This window comes from Polychytrium aggregatum (genome assembly GCF_025602895.1).
Source record: "Polychytrium aggregatum strain JEL109 chromosome Unknown BJ171scaffold_32, whole genome shotgun sequence".
NCBI lineage: Eukaryota > Fungi > Chytridiomycota > Chytridiomycetes > Polychytriales > Polychytrium > Polychytrium aggregatum.
The window spans coordinates 166,046-188,099 of NW_026516234.1; the positions used below are offsets into that span (position 1 = coordinate 166,046).

The following is a 22,054-nucleotide window of genomic DNA, read 5'->3' on the forward strand; positions in this document are numbered from 1 at the left end:
CTCTTCCGTGGGACTTGGCCAGCGTTGATCAGCGCGGATGCCTGGATGCTTGCAGGGTGGATCGCAAATCGAGGGTCTCTGTTTGGGCTTGGCAAGGGTGAGGGAGGACTCGGAGAGAGAAGCCCAAGAGAGCGGAGATATGTACACTGGGTCTTGGCCGGCCACTTGGTTTCGGGTCTGTTTCGGGTCGCTGGAATCGGCTTTGGGAGCGCCACACGCGCCCTGTGGCACGGCCGTGCCCGTCGCACACAGCCCCAAACTCCGACATGGCGCAGCACTCGACACGTGCTCGTGCGCAGTGTCCACGTGTCCGTCACTGGCAATCGCCCGGCACGTGCCCCTTTGCTCCACCGCAGCCGATTGTCTCAGCCAGACATCCCAGTCTCGAGGCCATGCCCGCGGCCTCGGGCAGATCGCACCCTGCGAGCACGACCACGGCTGCAATAACGGCCACAGCAACGGCACCTTCGATGGCGTTGGATGCAAGTCTGCTCCAGCCGCGGCGCCCGAGCGTCTTTGAATCGCTCCTCGCCTATCTGCGGATGTCTCGGTCGTGCTGCCAGTCGCACCCTCTGCTGTTCCTGCCGAGACGGCTGCTCTGCATTGCAAGAGTCCCATCGACTGGGGTGCAACGGTTGGCATGTTTGTCGACCCAGCGTCGTGGGCACTCCAGCGCTACCTCGGACTCAATAGCTCGAGCAGCTCATTCGAACAGTCTCACAAGCGCATCAAATCTGTCGTACCATTCAACACTCACAGCACACCGTGTGCGATCGATACGCTCGGCATACTCATCGCACCCAACCCTGCCGGCGTATCCGGCATACTCGACCGATTCAGATTCGCCAGCGCCCCGCACGTCTGCAGAATCGAGCCGCCGAGCTGTTGGGCAACTCGCCGCGATGCGCCAGCCCGAGCAGATTCTTGTCTGCCCATCCCGACCGCCATCTCGTCGACGGAATCGTCTTATCAGCAACCGATCGCCACGACTTCCACAGACCCGTCTCCGCTTCCCGGAACGCCCAAGGCTAGCCCGGCACCGGGCCAGGACGGCAACACTGCTTCTAGATCCCCTGCCAGCGCCCGAGCCCAATCTTGTGGACTTGATCCTCTCGACAGTGGATATCAGCGCCATGCCCACACTCTCTGATACGGGCGTCTCTCGGCCGCGCTCAGCCGTCCCATGCAGTTTATACCCCGTGCCAGGAGCTTCATATGGATGCCTCGAGACACAGCAAGATCGCCCGTTTCCTGACATGCCGGTGCCTGAATCGCTTCAGCTGCTACAGCTACCCATCAACCTGCCATCACAGCCACTACTCCCAACTGCTCGTCGACCTGGTGGGGCCCGACCAGGCACTAACCCTGAGCCTGCTACCGACAGCCAAGCCGATACGAATCCGCTAGACCGTCACGCCGCCTCTCCTTGGCACCATCGATCCCCTGAATTGGACTCTCTTCTGCGCGAGCGCATCGAGGCAGACCCAGCTGCATTCTCCAACCAGTTCAAGGAACTCGTTGCCGCAGGTGACTACCAGAACGCATCAGCAGTCTTTGCGCATTTCATCTCGCAAATGACTCGCACCAACCCGGGCGATGCTCTGGAAAAATTAGAGTGCGAAGCAGCGACCTTTTCGTCCCTCGAAGACACGCTCAATGGCAAGGCTGAGAACACATCCATCGAGCTCCTCCTCACGATCATGGAACATGCTTGCGCCTTGAAGCTCGCTCTGGACGCCCAGCTCGCACGCCGGGCAGTGGAGTTTACCTGTCGTGCTCAAGCTCTCACTGTTGTTCAGCTCAATGGACTCTTGGGCAGGCTATTTGCCCTCTTTGTGCAAGCTGAAGTCCATATCGACCGAGAAACGGGGCTGCAGACGCTTACAACCCTGCTCCGTCGCGGATGGCCCACGGTGGTGACAGCCCTCGATTGCCATCTGGGCAGTCGCCGGGGATACTTTGACTTGCAGGACCGACACGAACTTGTCAGCGACATGGCACGACACTCCAATCTCGGCACAGCAGTTGGCTTTTTCGAGTTGCTCGCCCGGGATGACCGGTACCGCTGCATCTATGACCATCCACAGATGCAAAAAACACTGATCAGCATCTTTCGACGCCTGGTGGCCGCTTCGGAAGCAGGGCTGCTGCGCCGGATGTACGCACTGGCACGATCAGCCAGCCCAAGTCCGCCTGCTGCTCGGGTCCATGTCTTCCTCGTCACGGAGATTTACAAACGGCATATGGATCCTACCTTTGTGCTGGCTGACCTCAAGACCATCGCCGACAGCGATGGCGTGATCAACGACAGTGCCATCCTTACCCGTCTCCTGCGCATCGATCCGGCGCTTGCCCTCCAGTTCTTCAAAGACATGCGGTCGAGCGGCATTCTGCCGTCGAGCGAATCGTACACGGCGCTGATTGTGCACTACACCAGCAACCTCCACCTTGACGAGGAAATCGCAATTCGTCTGTTTGAAGACCTCACCGCGACTGTACACACGCTGTCGGTGCAGGTGTACTTTCGGATGTTCAAGCTCATGGTGGTGCTCAGCAAGAGCGAGGCCGGCACGCACCTTGTGCAGCAGCTGCAGCAAGTCAAGCCCCAGCTGTCCGCCAAGACGTTTGGACTCTTGCTCTCCCTGCACGGCAAGGACCAGAACGTCGAGATGATCAACTCGCTGATATCAGCGTCCAAGGCACTCCCTGGCAAGCACAGCAGGTCGCTCAACCTGTACTTTGAGATCATCCTGGCGCTGGTGCGCTGCAACATGATGGAGAGTGCCGAGAAGCAGCTCAACGAAATCGTTGCTCTTGTCGAGTCGGGCGAGGGCATATGGTCGGGCTCGTACCACTACGATGCGACCGAGCGGCGGTGGACCTATGTCCCCGTCAAGCACGGACGCATGATCACGGCGATCTCGGATCTGCCGCCCGACCACTTCAACATCATCATCCAGGGCTACCTGCAGACGGACCGGCTGGCAGAGGCGCATCGGCTGTTTATGGGGTTCCGAGAGATGGGAATCTCCCCCAACTCGTACACGCTCACCTTCTTTGGCGAGTACTTTGCGCAGAAGGGACAAATCATCAACCTCAAGCTCATCTTTGAGGAGCTCGACTCGCTCAAGATCCGGCCGACCAACCAGTTCTACTGCTCGATTCTCTCGCACCTTCTCTCTCTGGAGAACGCCCAGGAATACGATCAGTACGTCGACTGGATCCTGGACCATATGAATCGCGCGGGAATCGAGCCCAACCACTTTACCTGGAACGTCATCCTGCGGATGTATAGCCGACGGGAGCCTCACCGAGCGTACGAACTGTGGGGGCAGCTTGCAACGCGAGAAGCGGCTCTCCAACCCCGCAACAGCAGCAGCGATCGTGATCTCGCCACCCGCTCGATACGGGCACCTGCGTCAGCAAGTCCTATTCTGGAAGGCAAGCGGCGCTGGGGCAGCAATCTTGCTCCGGACCCTCACAGCGAGCCTGCAGAGACCTCCGAGGCGCTCGAAAAGGGCATCGAGCACCGCCGCAACCGCCGAAAGGAAATCATGGAAGGCCAGATCCAGTCGGCGTTCAAGGAATGGGGGCGGCCACGCAGAGCCATTGTTTCAAACACCCGGACGACTCAGCTCATGGGCGACCTGTGCTTCCGCCAGGCACATCGGGCGCAGGAACTCGGCGATACAAGGCTCTGCGAGCTGTGGATTGCACGCGCCAAGCGGATCCTGGAGCACTCGCTTGGACACGGTCTGGCGCTGACGCCTTCGGTGCTCCAGTTCTATGTTCGAAGACTCTGCAACCTGAACGAGCCCGAGGTGGCGCTGACGACGCTGAGCCAGGTGCTGGACCGCTTGATTCGGCTTGAAGAAGGGCGGGCTGGCGTCCACGATCTCAGCAAGATCCCCACTGTGCAGACATACGAGCAGTCGATGTTGTGGGACAAGATTCGCCACGACCAAACCTGCCAGACAACGGCTGTAGCGACCCTATCGAGCAACACTCTGGCGACGACGACCACGACGACGACAACAACAATGGTAGATGCAGAGCTCATGGTGGATCTGGTCGAGAAACTCGCGGAGCAGACTCGGGCCCAGGAGCACCGGCCCACCAAGTCCCAGATCCGATCGGCCACAGACCCGGCGGCAAGGCTGGTGGCGGATACGCCGAGTACATCAGACTCGCCGAAACGAAATCTGGGGGGTGCTGGTGCTGCTGGGTCGACCACTGGCAAACGAGCGGCTCTGGCGGGACTATACGGCCGGCTGAAGCGATTGCATGGGCTGGGCACTGGGATTGTCAGCGAAGAAGCGTTGCTGGTGGTCGAGAGCGCCATCCAATGGCGCCGTGCGGATGATAAGACATAGCGAGCGATGTTGCTTAGGATTGCGTTGCCGATGATACAACTTTTCCGAAACGAAACGAGACACGGTTTTGAGTGTCGCATGCCGCTTTCTCGGGTCCTGAATACACGCCCATCCATCGCCAGAGACATCCACGGCCCAGAAGCGATTGTCTCGACATCGAGAAGCCACGCAGCCGCCCAGACGATCGAATGCGAGTTGTTGCGAGCGGGCGGACATGGCGAGTGATGTTGTACAAAGCTCCCTGGCTGCACAGCCACATCGGCATCGCAGCACCGCATAGACCACTCAACACCCACCCGGCACATCGCATCTCCGCATGCGTGATATTCGACAGCTCCGCATGCGCGACATTCGATATCTTCGCATACTTGACATCCCGCATCATTGCGCATGCCGACCGTCGTTGCCACTGCCGCACCACCGTCCGATCCCTCGCCCGCCTTGTTGTGGCGCCCCCCGCAGCCCACTGCGCACAGGCCGCCCATGTCGCCGCCCGGACACGGCCCGCCCTGGCCGCCATTTTCCGTCGCCGGCCTCGGTCCTCTGTCGCCGTCGCTGCTTTGCTTCATCCGCAATTTGCTCTCTGCGCATTCCGTCGCTGATCCATCCTGCGCCTTCCCGACCGTCCGCTCGCCATGCTGACTTGCAATCCCTCCCTCGCCCACGACGAGCTGCCTGACTCGGATGCCCGGTCCGTCTCGGATATGTCGTCCTGCTCGATCGACTCGGCCCGGTCCTGCTCGCCTCTGGACCATCCCGTTGTGCAGCTGCCCGTCCTGCCTCTGCACTTGATCGCTTCCGGAAAGCTCTCCCTCTCGTCTCGGTCGCTCCTTCAGCAGCAGCAGCAGCAGCAGCAGCATCGGCCTGCCTCGCGCCCAAATCGCATTCGTCCTCCCAAACCGTCGGTCTTCTCGTCCCCGTCGTCGTCGCTGATCTCGTCGTCGCTGAAGCGAACCCGCGACCACCGGACTCTCCACAATCTCGATCAGCTCAAGTCCCATCCGCTGGGTCCGCTGCCTTTCGATGGTCACCAGCCCAACCAAAACCACCAGCGCCCCTCCAAGCTCCGGAAGAACAGCCTGTCGCCTGCAAATCTGCCCTTCCCGTCCGCGTCCGATACGTCGCCGGGCTCGTCTGTGCCTTCGTCGTCGCTGTATCCGCACGGCTCGTCCTCGCCCTATGTGATCCTGCCTCCACAGGAATACGACAGCGCCCCCCGCAAGCACTGCGCCGTCTGCAGCATGGACATTTCCAACTATAGCGTCCACAAAAAGTCGCAGCAGCACATTGAATGCCTGTTCCAGGTGGCCATGGATACCGGTCTGGTGGGTATCCTTGGGGAGCGATTGGTGCCTACAGCGGCCCCGCGGCTAGAGCGGCCGGGTCGACCGACAGCGCTTCGAGGCTGCTGCATGTTGATGTGCTAATGTGCTGATGTGCTAATGTGCTAATGTACTGATGTGCTAATATGCTGGTGTGCTAACGTGCTAATGTGCTAACCATCCACATCCGTTCTATCCACCGAAACCAACTATGTAGATCCGCGAGCGTGTCCGAAAGATTCCCAGCACCGACGGCAAAAAGGCAAAGTACTTTTGCGAGGACTGCAACATGGCCGTCACCAATACCACCCAGCACTGCCGCACCGAGTTCCACAAGGAGAACTTTTGTGCCCGTGTGGATGAGCGCAAGCCGACCACCCTGGTCGACAAGAACGGCGCCAAGAAGGTGGGTTTGAGTCGCAGGAACCCGCGCGCTGCACTTGAGGCCGCTGGCCCTGGTGCGGGAAGACTGTGCGATGGTGCAGTGCCGCTGCCCCGTGAACAGACAGACACTCGCACCGCCTTTGGGCATACATGAAGGCGGTCATGTCCACCGAGCGGAGTCACAGTCATGGGCGTCTGATTACGTCTGGCCGAGTTTGCTGCCCCAGGCTCATCTCTGTCAGTTTTGGCTGCCTGCAGATGTTCAAAATCTGGCACCAAGTCGCTCCTTCCGGATACAAGCTTTGAGGCGCTCTCCCAGTTTACTGTGAATCTCAGCAACAGCCTGTACATAGCTCAAGGTTCTTTCATTTCGTTTCCTTGTCTTTTTGCTCCGTGCTTCCTTTCTCTCCGCCATCGACCCTCCTGGCCAGCGTCTGCCTCTGCCCGCCCTGGACATCACATCCATGGCACTTGCTCAATCCCCCACCGCACGCTACATCCATTCAGCGCTGCCGCCTCCATCCCGGCAGCGATCTCCCCGCCATCACACACCACCCTGGCGACCCTGGCCGCAATTTTGATTCTGGTTTTTCTTTTTTCTTTTTTGATTTCCTCCGCCGTTTCGTTTCGTTTCGTTTCACTCGCTTCTGCCCCCCGGTTTTCTTCTTGGCGCAGACCCTCGCAAGTTTCTATTGGATCCGTCCTAGCCCCGTGTGTCAGTCTTATCCCCGTTGCCCCTCCCCACAGAACACAGAGGTAGGTCTATTCGTGCGTGAATAGATTCCATTTTGAAGATGTGATGCTCGTTGGCCGCGGCCTTTATTTCGACTTGTTTCGATCGGTATTTTCAGTGCGCCGTGTCGGATCAGCTGATGGCTTCAGCCGTCGGTCGCACGGTGCAAGCCGAGCGGGCGCATTCGCTGTGCTCTCTCATTCCTGCGAGCGGATGTGATCTCTCTGTGCTAGTAGGAGCTTATCCTTGACTCGGCGCAGACTCGCAGACGACAAACACGCAGTGCAATCCATCTGGAGCGATTCACGATGCATCGTTGTTCAGGGGGTGGCGTCATTGCGGGCTCGCGTTGGAGTGGCGGCATTGAAATCCGAACTTGACCGAGATAGACCCAGGGCGCATGGCGGGGACGATGTACGTGGTGTTCTCGATGAACGGTCCTTCTTGCAAAAGGCCCCCAAGAAACAATCAGTCAGCATACTTTTTGCGCAGGGCTTGCAGCTTGCGCATCTTTCGCTGCTCCTTGAAGTCCAGGACCTCCTTTCGGCTGAGACGACGCTGTTTCTTCTGCGCATCCGAGTCGCTGCCTTCGAGCTGGTGTTTGAGTGTCTGCTCCAGCTGATATTGCTCGTGGTCAAAGTAGTGACCGAGTTGGCGCAGGCCCTTGGCATTCGGGTGGTGGTAGTCGGCGGAGTAGTTCTGCTGTGACGCATTGCCCTGGCCACCGTCATGCGACAGAGTCTCATAAGATGATGCCGGCCACCATCCCGATGAGTAAGCGGCTTCGGCTTTGGCTTCGGCTTGCTGTCCATACGACGAGGCCTGTGTCGGATAAAGCCAAGCAGGATCGACGCTGGCGGTGGGTTCGACAGGTATTGTCCAGGGGGCAGCCCCATCAACATCGCCGCTTTCATCAGCACTTCCACTGGCACTTGCGACCGTGGTGGCGTCCATACGCACGCTTTCGTCGGCCCTGGGTGAGTGGGTGACCCCGAGGGCAACGTCGAGCTGCCGCGCATTCCGGTCGATTTTGTCAAGGAGGGCGTCGAAAGTGTTGTCGGAATCTTGAGCGACCTGCGGATGTGCAAGATGCCCCTCGGGATCATAGTGCGCCTGTGCATAGTATTCATCGTAGGAGGCATACGCTTCGCCTGTGGTATACGGGTTGTACGCAGCGTGGCCGGTATAGGTGTCGGTGGCGGTATCATCGGTGCCGTCGGCGTCTTGCGAATGAAAGTACCACGCCGATGATGGCTCGACAGCCGGTTCTGCGGCATTGTCGTCAACATGCGGATACACAGCCGGATCGGAACGTTGATCTGTTGAGGCCGTGAGTGCAACAGCTGCGGTTGACGAGGGCGAGGGAGCGGACGGGTTGGTCCAGGTCGACTGGCCAAGGGCCGGGTTGTGCCAATAGTATGTCTGGTAGGTGGAATCCCAGGCTTGCATCCATGTCGCTGGAGCTGGGCTGTCGGGGACAAGCCCGTCCAAGTCCGGCGTGGTCGTGACGAGGGCTTGCGAGGCCGGGTCTTCCGTGCGGCTGTCTCCAGTTGTCGTCGAGGAGGCCATCGTCGCCAGCGAGTTTGGTCAGATCGAGGAAGGGCAGGCCGTTGGCTGGCTGGCGCGGGGCGAGAACCACAGGAAGGGCGATTCGGGTTCGTGTCCCAGCCCGATTTGGGAGTGGCTCGAGCGATATTGGATGGGGCCGAACCACTATGGCCGATCTCCTGGCTGGATGGTGTCGATGCGGCCGTCTCTGTTCTCGACGCCGTCTGGCACGTGTGGAGGCCAAGAAACGTGATTTGACATCAGGCCCAAGATGACTTTTGATGTCGTTACTTTGCTCATATCGGACTCGCAAGGCGATGAAACGGGACATTCCCTCCGACATTCACCCGATACCTCTGACATTCACTCGATATCCTCTGACATTCACTCCGATCTGCCCCGGTGCCGCAGCCCGCTCGCACCTTCTGGCGCAGACGCGGGGGCTGGCCTGATTGGCCGTGGCCATGCTGCGGCGGCGCAGTCAATGTCACAGTGACTCGGACGTCGTTCGCTCGAAAAGTATTTGAAGGCCGTGGGATCTCCTGCCAGATCTCCTGCTCGATTGTCTGCTCAATTGTCTGCTCAGTTATCGTCATCTTCAACTCTCAACACCCGGCGATCGTCGTTGTCCAAACACAGCCGGTGTCAACACAGCGCTTCCAAAGCGATCGTCCAAACAACACCCTCGTCAACACCAGCTCCATCTCTCGTGGCCCTTCGCCGCCCGGCCCTCTTCCCCACCTCTCGCCTCGCCCTGAATCGCAACCTCCCAGCCATTCGCTCAACACCGTCGCTCCCACCGCCTGACAAAGTCCCCGCCATGTACTCGACTTCCCACAAGCACGGCACTCGCCCCACCCGAACCAAGGCCACCAACCTGGCGTCATCGCAGGCCGTCGACCCTAACAGCGACACCCCAACGGTCCGACAGCGCATCGCCGAGGCCCGTCGCTCTGGCCTGCTGGACCTGCGCTCCCTCAATCTGACCAGTATCCCTCCTGAGGCCTGTAAGCTCCAGAATGCCACCCATGTGCTGCTTGGCAGCAACAACATCCGCACCATCCCGGTTGATCTGCACAAGATGTTCCCCAACCTCGAGGCCCTGGACCTGAGCTCCAACCGACTCTCGAGCATTCCGCCTGGCTTGGCCATGCTCGACGACCTTGAGATCCTCGACCTCGAGGGCAACCCAGACCTCTCCGAGAACCTGCCCCCTGCCTTTGGCCCGCTCGAAGATCGCGTCGCCATCATCACCGGCTCCTTCCCGCCCGCAGCCCTTTCCGACGACAGTCGCCTGCCGCAGGAGGTCCAGGCCTTCTTTTGGCGGCTCGAGCACCTCGACACCGCCGGGCTGGACAGCATCTTCCGCCGCCGTCTTGCTCAGCGAGACTCGAATCTCGTCTGGTTTCTGACTCGCCGCTACGGCGCCCCTGTGCAGGAAGCCCCCAAGAAGAGTCGCGGCCGCGAAGCTTCCAATCAGAACCTCGATGTCGAAGAGAGCGACAACGAGGACAGCCACATGGACGACGACGACAGCGACGACAGTGGCGACGACTCGCACGTCGACCAGTCGATCGCCGCCCGCAAGGAAATGAAACTGCAAACCGAATACGCTCGCAAGGACAAGGAAAGAAATGTCAGCGGCCGTGTCCAGGCCGGCCGCAAGACCAAGGCGATCCGCAACCACCTGCATCAGCCGGACGACTATTGATTGCCGAGGACAAGACAGTTGTCCGTCTTGTGGATACGTTCGATGGCCCGAACAGCAGCAGCACGACCGGATGCTGGCCCGCGCGGCATCGCCTGCGGAAAGCCTCTGGCCGTTGATCCTGCACCAAACGCTTCTCCCTCCTCTCCAGATACCAGCACTCTGTCTCGTCCATCGATTCACTCTGTCCTTTGTTCCATGTCCAGTTGTATCTAGAAATCGCTGTCTTTCCAGCAGCGGTGTTTGCAGCAGCGTTTCCCCATGCATTCCCCCCTCCCACATCCATCTGTGCCCACGCATCTCTCTCGGACATCCTGGCGCTCTCGCCTCTATCGACAATACAATACAATGCAATACTTGACGAGACAGAGTGCGTCCCAGACACGGCGGTATCGCTCTGCCGTGTCGAGAGCCGGGCCAATCCATCGCCCGCATCGCCCGCATCATCCCACGCCATCCCATGTCGGCCGCTTCATCGCCGCCGGTCCGACACGTGCGAATCCGGACATCGCAACTGTCCTTTGGCTCGCCTTCGCTGTGGTGTGAATCTCATCCAGCCGCATCTCTGTCTCTGCCGGATGTGCACCTGGCTCTTTAGCATTCCTGGCCCGTCACGTATCCAATCACATTACCGCCTGCGAAGCTATCATCGCTTGCGAATCACACCGCCTGAGATTCTCCCGCCCTATCGGCCCCCCCCCCTCATCACCTTCCCATCGCCTGCGTTTCGGAGACCCCATCCGCTTCGATCTGTGCGAGCCCCACAGGCAGGATCGACATCTGCATACCAGCTTCGACTCTGCTACGTCCGCCTGACTCCAAAACAAGCACTCACATGGCCTATCCGCCCGCTCGACGGACGCTGGTCCAGCTCGTCATCGGCAGTCTACTGATCATTGGACTGTGGGCCATGCGCGTCTGGGCCTCGCTGTTCTTCCTTCTGGTCGGGAGATACATTATCCGGAATGTCCTACTGAATCTGCAAGAGTCGGTCTTACTCTTTCACACGAGGCTCAAAGCGCTGTCTCGGGCCAAGGTGGGCTGTTTCTCTGGAGCAGGCACAGCAAGTACAGCACGCACGCACTCATCCGGTCGACGGATGTCGATCCGATCCCGGCCTTCCACACCCGATAGGGCCCTCGTTGGGAACGAGCGAGTCGACCCTGCATCTGTCCTAGTCACTATCGACTCGCACCCTGCATTTATCCCAAGGCTACTATCGACCCGCACCCATTGCTCACATCTGCTTACTTCAACAGATCGGTCCCGCCGCCACTCTGCAGCGTCCACCCGTTCTGCCCGTCGAGGTCCTTCATCTTATCCTCGAGCACTCGGAGCGACCCGAGCTCTACAGCAGCGCCTTGGTCAATCGCCATTGGAACCAGTGCGCTTCAAAAGTCCTCTATCGACACCCCCGATTTCGGAGCATCAAGGAAGTCGAGATGCTGCTGCGACAGCTTCGCCAGCCGGATCGATCGCTCTATCCCTATGCAGAGATGATCGAGGAGCTGGACTTTTCCCAATGCTCAATGTTTGACAAGTCGCAGCTGGGGGTGCATCTGTTTCGCGAGCTGCAGCTGTGGCTCGTCCGGCCCTTGCTCTCCATCAACTTCAGCGGCTGCTCCTTCATCCGCGACCGGCATCTGGGGCTTCTGTCGCGGCATCTTGGGTCTGTACAGCACATTCGCATTTCGAAATGCATGGTCGAGTCGGCCGACTTTACCTTTGCGATGCCGCACGAAGCCAGATGGAGATCGGCATCCCGGTCCATGACACCGCTTTCCTCGCCGCCGCCGCCGTCGCCGCCGTCGTTGTTGCCGCTCGCACCGCCCTCGTCGCTCCTCAAGACCCTCCACCTGAATGGATGTCGGAACCTGTCCAGTCTGGCTTTCTCGAAGCTTTCCCGAAACTTTCCGAATCTGCGCTCCCTCGACGTCTCCAACACCGGCATCGACCACCAGAGCTTTACCCAGTTCGTGGACCACTCGCCACTCCTGCGCGTCCTTCACTTCTTCAACTGTGAGAATCTGGACGAGGGATGCATTGACTATGCTCTAGCGCATCTGCATTGGCTCTGCGACATGCACTTCTCGGCCGGCTTGGTCAGCGCCTCGCTCCTGGAGAGCCTCGAGGATGAGTATCCGGCGCTCTGGGCCGTCACCATCGAGTCCAAAACACAGCACGAGATCCGCGACGTCGATCTGCTCCTTTTGCTCGCTCGCTTCCCGGCTCTCGAAACCCTGTCCCTTGTCAAAGTCAAGGTCGGCAGCCGCTTCTGGACTGATTTCACCAAGGTCGGCGGGGCGGCTCTCAAACGCCTCTCGATTGTCCATCACGGCCTTGTTCCCACGGTTGAGCCGTCGGCGGTGCCAATACTGCCGGTGTCGACTGTTTTGTCTACCAACGCACTCGACGCTTCCGGCGTGACTTTGAGCCCGTCCCCGGACCTGCTGACGGCCATATCTCGTCACTGCGGCAAGCTCGAGCACTTCCAGGTGTCCTTTGCTGCATCGCCGCTTCCGATGGCCCTTCCTACATTCCACGGCTTCTTTGCGGCGCTGCAACATTCCGGCTCGCGGCTTGTCACCGTCGACCTGGCGCGCTCTGGGATCGCCGATGTCGGTCTGTGTGAATTGGCCTTGGCCCACGGAGCAACAATCCGGGTGCTGGATATTTCCGATTGCTGGAAAGTCACCGATCTGTCGTTGGAAGCCCTGGCTGCATCTTGCAAGGGATTGCAGGAGCTCTATGCATTTGTGAGTCTGTTGGACACTGTGGCCGTCGCTTACAGATGTGCAGGATGTCGGATCGTCGGTCGAGTGCTTGGATTCATCGTTGTGCTGCCACTGGTCTCGTTGTCTCAATCCAACTGACCCATACATGCTCTCTACTTGTCGACTGGACCCGTTTGCCCTCTCGGCCGCGTCTCCGGCAACTCCTCCGTGAATTGTCTGCGAATCGTCAATGTTTGTCAACCCCCCGTTACCGATGGACTGCTTGCCTCGCACCTCTGTGTCAAACACCAACACATTTCCCATCAATGGCTACGGCTCATCCCCGACACGGCGCGCATGTGCTGTCGTTTGTTTCGATGCAGAACTGCTTCCAGCTCACCCCAACTGCTCTTCACCGCATGTTGAAATCGTGCCACCTGATGAAACGGCTGGGCGTCAGCACCTCAACCAAAGCCCCGATCCAGCGCCTGTGGGGCCGCTACGCTTCCACCCTCGGGCCGTTGCCCATCCCATACATCGTCTTGCGACAGCTGGAAACGAACCGGGTCTATTCTCTCGCCTCACTCTCGCTTATCGCCCCCTTCGATCTGTACATGATCCAGGCCCAGTTTCCAAGCGTGGCTCTGACCGATGTCCCGCGAGACAAGTACACCGAACGGGTCACACGGGCCTATGGTACCAATCTTGGCGGCACAAGCCTGTGGAGCCGCTTCGATACTGCTCAAGGAGCCACTGGGGCCGCCAACCGCGACGACAGCATCGGGCGCTTGATGGCGTGGCCGCTGTTGATTCTGCAGGCAGCTCGGGTCAATGGCTGGTCATTGAGCGAGACATGGACGCCGAGCCTCGATGGCAAGGACATACCCGCGGTCTCGACGGAGCTGAATCAGGAAAGTCGCTGGCTCCTCAGTGCCGTGGCCAAGCTCAACACCCTCCCGTGGGCCCCGAGGCCGGCACTTGATTTTGTAAACTACTTTGTAGCGTGACCGTCGGGGGGGGGAGCGATGTTGCGCTGCTCCCTCTCGCTGCTCTGTTTCGTCCATCTGTCCATCTCTGTCTGTCGGTGCGGCTGGTCTGTGCTCTCAGTCGAGTTGGCATCTGTATTTGTTCCACTGAGGTTGTGATTGACATGGGCAATGCTGCAGATATACCAATAGCAATGCAGGTATACAGATGCCGTATTGTCCTATGTGTGGCCTGTCTTGGGGCTCGACGGCTCGCCGTGCAGCTTGGCAGTCCAAGCAGTGACCCCAAAGGTCCAGACAGCGGCTTTGGTTAGAAATTGAAACACTCAAACGTCTCGTCCAGCGGCCCGCCGACCCTCTCCCACTCTTCCTCGTCATCGTCAACCTTCTTGAGTCTGCCCCATGGGTCGTCGAGCGCTTTCTGGGTCTGGGTCGTCTCGTTGCGCTCGTTCATACTGGGTATGAGTGGCGGGGTCAGGTGGAGCTCGTTCACGGCACTCCAGCGAGCGATCGAATGGAACCAAACGTGACACTTGATGTCGGTTGCGTCGTGCCAGGAGCCGATGCGATCCCGGGGGGTCGGAGTGAGCAGCCGCTTGAGCAAGTCCCTGGCAGCGGCCGACGAATCGGCAAGGGCATTCGGGGATGGCCCCGACTGAATCGACTTCATGTACAGCTGAGGGTTGTCGCACTTGCCAAAGGGCAGATCGCCGGCAAGCAGCTCGTAGAGGACGATGCCCACACCCCACCAGTCGTAGGTCTGATTGAAGACTCCATGGCTGATCAGCTCTGGCGGCACATCTGGGTCAAGTCAAATCAAAACGAGAGAACAAACGTGGATGGGATGGCATGAGAGAGCTTCCGCATCGCATCGCATCGCATCCCATGCGATCTCACGCCGTCGGAGACACCGCAGGAGCACTTAGAACACAGCCCCAAAATCAAACCGAATCAAGCGAGCTTCTCAGCCAACTGCGACTCCAGCCGCGACCGTAGCAGCGACAAACTTACATCCTGAGCTCTCTGGCAAGTTGGAATTGCTCCACTGGACTATTGAGTTGCTGGACATTCGCCGGGCTTTACTGAACGAGCACAGCGTGATGTGACCTGTCGCTGTAATCAGGACTGTTTCGGGCCGAAGATCGCAGTACACAATGCCCTGGAGCCATGCCATGAAGTCAAGGTCGAGGTCGAGGTCGAGATTGAGCCGGTCGTGCGATGACGTGTTGAATTGCATGGTGGTCAAAGTTTGAGGGTTCGGTGTTGAGGATATGGGGGGGGGTGGCAAGATAGCGGAGACAAAGGGAGTTGGTGGTCCAAAGTACGATCCGCTGCCTTGACTTCTCCCAATGTGCTGGAAAGCACAGATATCGGTGCGATCAGCCAAGCGAGATGAGGGCGATTGCAAACCTTGGAATGGACGTATTCGAGGGCCATGATGATTTCTGCAATGTAGAACCGCGCTTGATCTTCGAGGATTTTCTTGTATTGTCATATGGAATAGCGATGTACCCAAGTGCAACGTTGTCTCAAGGGTCAATGGATCGGCACATCAAGGTGTGGTGGCAGCTTTCGGGCGCTGCCACGATAGAAAGATGCCTTCCCAGACCGCCCTTGTGCTCGATGTCGCTCTGGTCAGGAGTAGCTCGCAGATTGGCTTGTGCACATCCAACAGCCACTCACCCGAGCCTGCCGCATGAACTGGCGCAGCGAAAGTCCCGCGTATTCCATGACGATGTACAGATTCTTTGGGTCCTGGAAGCTGCCGACAAACTGAATGACAAACGGATGGTTCAGCTCGCGGAGAATGTCCCGCTCGGTCGCAAAGGCCTTCTCGAGCTGGCGGTGCTTGGCATCCCGCTTGCGCATGACCTTGACCGTCAGGAGCGCCGGCGTTTTGGTCTCGCCCATATCCATTCCGACTTCAGATACCAATCCCGCCAGGTAGAGGCGCGTGTTGGTGCAGGTGTGGAACCGGGTGACGATAATAATGTCTTCGCATGAAGTGACTTGATCGGCCTTGAGTCGACGGGATAGAAAAGCCTGCGAGACGGCTGGTGACTTTTTGCTGAGATTCGGGCTGCTCCTGTCGGTGCCGAGCCGGCTGTTGCTGGGCGAACTACCTCCAGGCTGCAGCGGGCTCTGTGGATCGAGAAAGTTGGAGTGGCTGAGCGACTTTGTTGCCGAGATCTTGGAGGGCAGCGGAGGGGCGAGCTTGGAATGCTCGGATTTCCTGGATTTCTGCTCTTGGGTTGCCATGATGTTGGGCGAGGAGCCTGACACCAAGTTGGCGCTGCCTTTGTGACCGGGTGTGAGCGGCATTGCGGTAATGATGCGGTGAGGATTGGCAATTTGCTAGAGCAGCCGGCGGAGGGAGACCGAGAGATAACGAATGGAAAGGTGAACGCTGGAGACGACAGTGCGCCGACGATGTAGGTTGTGCGGACGCAAGCGATGAAGTGATGGGACGGAGGCACAGCGAGTGCTCGAGGACGAGGCAGTAGTCGTCGGACGAAACCGAAACAACAGAAACCCAATTCGAGATTCAAAGGCAAGCGTCAAGACAAGAGGGGCGGCCTGGGGCCGCGATGGGGGATAGCTGCAGCATTGTGCTTCCGAGTGATTGATTGCTGGGACATTTGTGCGGCTGCGGGCAGAAAGTTTTCCCGAGAATTGACGACATACAAAGCGTTGATTGGCCCGGCCAACATATCCGATACGGCATCGACAATGGCGGGCTGGAGCAGTACACTTTGCGGATCGGTATGCGGATCGGTATGCAGAGCTTCGTGTGAAGCGACCAACGATCGACGAAAGCGCTGCTGGATTCCAGTCCCTGGCAAGGCTTGTCGAAACAGAGGAATCTGCCGGAGCCCGACTTGGCTGGGTGATATGAAGTCGCCTACCAAGCCGCAGGCTGTGTCTCCCAAGAGCATTCATGTCCACAATGGCATTCATGCGCGAGTTCCAAACGAGCCAACAACAATCGACTCTGTGATCGGGGTGTGGCTTGGGCCTGGCTGGAACGGTTCAAAAGCGCTGCCCTGCTCGCTGCCGTGCTTGCAGCCCGCTCTGCCCATTGTCAAAAACCGAGCCGGCTGCTCACCGACGTCGGCCAGCTCGGTCCAAACACATGGAAGATCAAAGAACTGGCCAGGGCGATGCTCTCGGAGCACACCGGCGCCGCCGAATCGCTGGGTTGGAATCGCCGCTCGTCCCGCAGCGATATCCTAGCAGGCTTCGGCCACAGCTCGTCGCTGATCGGCCCAATGCCATCACGACACAGACACCTCCTGTCTTGGATTTTGCTCTCTCGTCCCACGAGCAAAGCACCCGCCGTGGATGGTGGAAGACACCCACTGCAGTGGAATATGGGCAGTTTGGCCGCACTCTGGACGCTCGAGGCGAACGGTCTGTCGTCAAGCAGCGGACGGGAATGTGAGCAGGGCAGCTGGCGGCTATCACAGACTCAACCGGATGTATGGAATTGAGCGGCGACACTGGATAAGAGACGCCGAGACGAACTGCAATTCATAGAAAGACGGAGACCGAGAACGCAAGGAGAAAGAACAGCACAATGGGCAGAAAATGGAGCAGAATCGAGACGCTTTCACCAGCATGCGAGAACGGCTTGATCAAGGTTTGATCTCGAGATCCGACACAGGCATCGATTGGGCTCGAGGACATGCACTCGAAGGCTTGCGATCGGAGCGACAGGATGGATATCCAGCGATCTCGTCCTGCTGATCAGTTGCGGCCGGTGTGGACAAAGATGCTGACTTCGGGATACTCCTCGTCCTTGAGCGAGCTCGATGGATTCTCGGGCTTGGGGAGGAAGCCGAAGTGGTAGAGGGTACTTTGGGAGGGAGGGATGTACGCACGGCGTGAGTGATGAGTGGAGATTGATGGCAGAGACCTTTGCAGCGACACTCTGCACATTATCTCATAGCAACCCATGCTGAGACACACAAAGCCGTGAGAGACATGCACGGCCATGACCATCGCCGGAGAAGATTTGAGGTGTTTCCGCGCTCTCGCCCGTTCTCGCCGAGACCGAGTCAGCCGCGCGCAGCCACCTGTCGCTTGCCGATCTTGCATTTCGCTGTCCATCATCGATCCAACGACTCAACACATCCAACGACTCATCGATCCAACGACTCATCGATCCAACGACTCAACGATCCATCAATCCCTCCCCCTTCCTTCTAGCCTTGCCCCCGCACCAACACCACCATGTTTGAAAAGGGCGTTGTTCCTCTCTCGGGCGACCGTCTCAACGGCAAGGGTCTCCGCGTTCTGATCGGTAAGACGGCAAATGGCTCGGTGGATTGGCTGGGAACGGGGAGCGCAACTTGGCCATGGCTGCTCAAGCTCCAACCTCGATAGCTCCACATCCAAGTGCTGATCGAATTGAACGAATACGTCTCCTCTGGTGCAACGTCCTATTTCAAATGCAACGCTCTGATCGAACATCCATTCTCTTCATTCGTCTGCTGTCGCTCCTCTATCCCGCCCTCCGCCTCCCCATTCCCATCCCCATCCCCATCATCAAGTCCACACTCGATGGAACCTCGAGATTGTCCAGGCCCTCGTGGAGGGCACCCGCTCAACCCTGGAGCAAAACCACGTCAGCGATATCGATGTGGTCGACGTCCCGGGCGCCTTTGAGCTCCCCTTTGCGGCCAAGCGTCTGATCGAAGCCTCGAAGCAAAGCGCTCGGCCCTACGATGCAGCCGTGTGCATCGGCGTCCTCATCAAGGGCTCGACGATGCACTTTGAGTACATCTGTGAGGCCACGAGCCAAGGCATCATGAACGTCGGGCTGCAGACGGGCTGCCCCGTCATATTTGGGGTCCTGACATGTCTCAATGACGAGCAGGCTCACGAGCGTGCCGGCATTGGTCGTGGCAGCTCCAAGGGCCACAACCATGGTATCGACTGGGGACAGGCCGCCATCGAGATGGCTCGTCTGGGCAAGACCCAGAACTAGAATGGTCTCGAGGTCGATGTCCGCATCCCGCCCCGCCATAGCACCGGAAATAAGAGAGTGGCGAGTCGTCATCGACAGAACGAGCACCCCCGTCTGGCACGCGATAGTCCACCATCAATACAACGGTCATTTTGAGTTGCATCTCTGAATCCCGAGCCCACACTGCCTTTGAAAACAAACAATAACAGGAATGTATATTCATTTGCCGAGGACATTGCCAAGTCTGAGAGACATGAGCAACTACTAGTGGCAGTGACGGAATCGAAAGCAAAGGGCGATACCGAACTCGCAAAATAACTTGGTCTAAAACATCGCGCGGTTCCGAGTGACAGTGGTTCGGACGACAGCCGGGCGAGCAGAGGCGGAAACGGAGAATCAAAGTGCAAGAGTACAGACATGAAGCAAATAACAGTGATGTACATAGTCCGATAGCAACTAAAAGAACCCAATACAGCTCATAATTTCCTACAATACAATCGACACAGGACGGACGGGGACATCCGGACACACACCAGGATGTCCCAAGACCCGGACCAGTGTTAGTCGATGGACCAATCGATGGCGGGAACCACCAAGTGACGGCGGCCTGGGGAGGCGGCGGTGCTGTGGCAGCGGCCATCAACGCCTCTGTCGTTCGCATCAGCGCATCGCCTTTGGTGCTCTTGGGCAGCCATCGCGACAAAGGTCCAGGCCCTGAGCATCAGGGAGACGTTCTCGATGCCGGAACGGTATCCCTGGACGCACGTCAGCAGACCCATGCGAAGCGAGTTGAGCCACTGGCCGCTGTAGTGGTTCTGGAAGGCAGGGAAGGGCGTGAACTGGTCCGAGCCTTGGTTCAGCACGTTGGAGAACATCAAGGTGCTTGGGTCGACGTAGTGCTTGTGGTAAGCCCACGAGTGTTCGCCAAGCGGATAGCCGCGGTCGCCGGCCATGCGGAACCAGCGAGCGGCCTCGTACTTGTCGTACTTGATGCCGTCGCCTTGGAGGTAGCACATTGCGAGCTTGAACTGGGAAGCTGTGGGGCGGCCAATGGGTTGGCCCCGATTGCGCACGGACGAGGAGCGGAAGAAACGAGTCAATTAGTCAAGCGGACCGACGGACAGCCAAGGCAAGCGGTCAAGGAACTGCAAGTCAAGCTGAGCGACAAACACAGCATCGGATGATGTAACTCGATTATAAGGGTGGGTTGGGAGTGGTGGCGGACAGACACCAGCCGCAGAGAGATCAGGACTATGGGGAAACCAATGCGGCAGACGCATTGAAAGGCTGAAATGGGTGGGAAAGACGGAAACGAGGAAACGGGAGCCTGTCCAATGACGGCGGTGGTGGCGGGAGGGGTGAAGCGGCCAACGAGAGAGCGGGCGGAGGAAGCAATGCCGCAGACGGACGGACACCATGACCAGCACGGCAAAGCTGCAGCAAGGCCCAAGGGCCCACCAGATGGACAATAGCACCCATCATCAAGGATACTCACCAGGATAGCCAAGCTCGGCACCCTTCTTGAACCATGCAACGGCAATTTGCTTGAGCTTGGCCTTCTCGCGTTGGCGATCGACAATGGAGCCAAAGCACTGGATGGCCCAGCCCTTTTGGAAGCACAGCCCAAGCTCATGGATGGCAAGAACCTCGTTGTTGACGGCGGCCTTGGTCAGCCACTTGACAGCGGCAATGTAGTCTTGCTCGATGCCGTATCCGTAGAGCAAGCAGACCCCGTAGCAGTAGCAAGCCAGGTGGCGTAGGCGCCTTGCCATGACCGTCGACTCTGTCGGCATTCGAACAAGGAATGAGGGGGCCGAGGAAATGTCGTCCGGGTCGTCGTCGGCATCGTCCGAGGGCGGAGGCGGCGGCGGCGAGCGAGGCGTGTTCGAGAAGGCAACGTCCAAGAAAGCCTCGGCGGCGGACCGGTGATTGTCCTGGCGCATCAGCTCCAGGGCATGATCAAGAGCCTTGCACTCGGGCGGCATTGCGGGCGACTCGGACTCGGCGCAGTCGTCGGCACAAGAGCCGCTGGAGGAGCTGGACGAGATGCTCATCAGACTCGACAGCGAAAGCAGCGAGGTTGGACGAGCAGTCTTGGAACGGGGAGAGCGCGGGGGAGAGGAAGGCGGGGATGGGGGCAAAGGACGGGGTTCCGGGGGGCTGGGGGCATCTGGCGAGCTTGAGGGACTTTGGGGAGTTGCGACGACCGGGATACTGGAGCCTTGCGCTCTCTTGGAGCCAACCGAATGACCAAAGAGCTTTGCCAGCAGGGTGTACGAGTTCCTTGCAGGCTGGCCATCGGCCTGGAGATCTTGGAGAGGCTTCCGCGCGACCTGTCGCGGCGACAAGGCGTGGAAGGGATTCAGCATGGCCCAGCCACCGCGACGGTGGGCAGGATCAAGACTGGCAAGGCTCATGGCAGCCGGGGCGGGAGCGGAGCTGTTGCAGGGCGAGACAGGGGTTTCCGGGGAGGCAAGAAGACGAGATTGAACCAGGCCAACGAATTGCAGGGGCGATTCCGGGACAAACTCCGGATGCATGGCTGGATTAGGATGCTGGAGGGGGGGATCTCCATGGGAAAGGGGACGCGGCGCTGAACGCGAAGCAAGTGAATTGTTGAAGAGAGGCATGGGACAGCGATGCAAACATGAAGAATGGGGAGAAGGGGAGACGAGAGACGGTAGTCAAAGCGAACGAGGGGAGGGAGGAGTGCAGAGTCGGTGTGGTCGGGGGGGGGAGTTGGGAGACCTCACGGCTGTAGCAACACGGCAAAGGGGGGAAGAGGGGAGGGAGGGATGGGAGGGATGGGAGGGATGGGAGGGGGGAAGCAACAAGACAGACGGAGACAAAGGATGCTCGAGAGATCCGAGACAGAAACGGAGGCAGCAATCGCTGGGAGCAGGAGACAGGGGCCAAAGAAGGCGAGAGGGCGTGGGAGGAGCGAATCCTGCAGACCGGGGGTGAGGCAGAAAAAAGATCGCGACGGACGGCGGCTTTTATGGGCGGGTCGCACGGACGGGGAACGGCCAAGGGTGACAGCCGCTCTGAGTCAGTGGCGACAGTGACAGCCCGCGGGGAGACAGGGCGGCTGGATCCAGACTGGAATGCAGCCGCGCATTCGAGCCGCTGTGTGACCGTGGCGTCGCAAGCCACACGCGGCGATCACAGCTGCGCGGCCACAGAGAGTGCGCGGTGGCCCAGCAGCCGGGCGCCACGGACAGAACACGGTGGAGCCGCGACTGACGCGCGGACGGAGTGCGCAGCCAGCGAGAGCGAGCGAGGCCACCAGCGAGAGGCGGCGAGGGAGGATTGTCCCA

General features: G+C 59.1%; 8 protein-coding genes across 8 annotated transcripts; 5 read left to right on the plus strand and 3 right to left on the minus strand.

The window, feature by feature from the left end:
- The first annotated feature begins 379 nt into the window (after positions 1–379).
- On the plus strand, positions 380–4,497 carry BJ171DRAFT_514703 (uncharacterized protein). Its single transcript, XM_053111853.1, has 2 exons — positions 380–1,022; positions 1,353–4,497. Exons 1-2 carry the CDS (start codon positions 393–395, stop codon positions 4,371–4,373), a joined length of 3,651 nt encoding a protein of 1,216 aa, XP_052964396.1. The 5' UTR covers positions 380–392; the 3' UTR covers positions 4,374–4,497.
- Positions 4,498–4,935: 438 nt separating this feature from the next.
- BJ171DRAFT_183040 (uncharacterized protein) lies at positions 4,936–6,855 on the plus strand. The gene is made up of 3 exons (XM_053106094.1): positions 4,936–5,698; positions 5,913–6,101; positions 6,338–6,855. The coding sequence occupies exons 1-3, from the start codon at positions 5,009–5,011 to the stop codon at positions 6,383–6,385; spliced, it is 927 nt and encodes a 308-aa protein (XP_052964397.1). The 5' UTR covers positions 4,936–5,008; the 3' UTR covers positions 6,386–6,855.
- A 425-nt stretch (positions 6,856–7,280) lies between these two features.
- Positions 7,281–8,381, minus strand: BJ171DRAFT_584224 (uncharacterized protein; the record flags this gene model as incomplete). The annotated part of the gene is made up of 1 exon (XM_053114294.1): positions 7,281–8,381. The coding sequence occupies one exon, from the start codon at positions 8,379–8,381 to the stop codon at positions 7,281–7,283; it is 1,101 nt and encodes a 366-aa protein (XP_052964398.1).
- Positions 8,382–8,858: 477 nt separating this feature from the next.
- BJ171DRAFT_514707 (uncharacterized protein) lies at positions 8,859–10,430 on the plus strand. Its single transcript, XM_053111854.1, has one exon. It carries the CDS (start codon positions 9,181–9,183, stop codon positions 10,069–10,071), a length of 891 nt encoding a protein of 296 aa, XP_052964399.1. The 5' UTR covers positions 8,859–9,180; the 3' UTR covers positions 10,072–10,430.
- A 201-nt stretch (positions 10,431–10,631) lies between these two features.
- BJ171DRAFT_514708 (uncharacterized protein) lies at positions 10,632–13,968 on the plus strand. Its single transcript, XM_053111855.1, has 3 exons — positions 10,632–11,104; positions 11,328–12,824; positions 13,166–13,968. Exons 1-3 carry the CDS (start codon positions 10,904–10,906, stop codon positions 13,787–13,789), a joined length of 2,322 nt encoding a protein of 773 aa, XP_052964400.1. The 5' UTR covers positions 10,632–10,903; the 3' UTR covers positions 13,790–13,968.
- Positions 13,969–13,978: 10 nt separating this feature from the next.
- Positions 13,979–16,208, minus strand: BJ171DRAFT_183058 (kinase-like domain-containing protein). Its single transcript, XM_053106095.1, has 4 exons — positions 15,452–16,208; positions 15,179–15,250; positions 14,780–14,927; positions 13,979–14,569 (listed from the first exon to the last, which is right to left on the minus strand). The coding sequence occupies exons 1-4, from the start codon at positions 16,088–16,090 to the stop codon at positions 14,079–14,081; spliced, it is 1,350 nt and encodes a 449-aa protein (XP_052964401.1). The 5' UTR covers positions 16,091–16,208; the 3' UTR covers positions 13,979–14,078.
- Positions 16,209–17,889: 1,681 nt separating this feature from the next.
- Positions 17,890–18,946, plus strand: BJ171DRAFT_461467 (6,7-dimethyl-8-ribityllumazine synthase). The gene is made up of 2 exons (XM_053108481.1): positions 17,890–18,071; positions 18,322–18,946. Exons 1-2 carry the CDS (start codon positions 18,002–18,004, stop codon positions 18,756–18,758), a joined length of 507 nt encoding a protein of 168 aa, XP_052964402.1. The 5' UTR covers positions 17,890–18,001; the 3' UTR covers positions 18,759–18,946.
- BJ171DRAFT_514715 (uncharacterized protein) lies at positions 18,926–21,550 on the minus strand. The gene is made up of 2 exons (XM_053111856.1): positions 20,233–21,550; positions 18,926–19,773 (listed from the first exon to the last, which is right to left on the minus strand). The coding sequence occupies exons 1-2, from the start codon at positions 21,365–21,367 to the stop codon at positions 19,298–19,300; spliced, it is 1,611 nt and encodes a 536-aa protein (XP_052964403.1). The 5' UTR covers positions 21,368–21,550; the 3' UTR covers positions 18,926–19,297.
- Between the last annotated feature and the right edge of the window lie 504 nt (positions 21,551–22,054).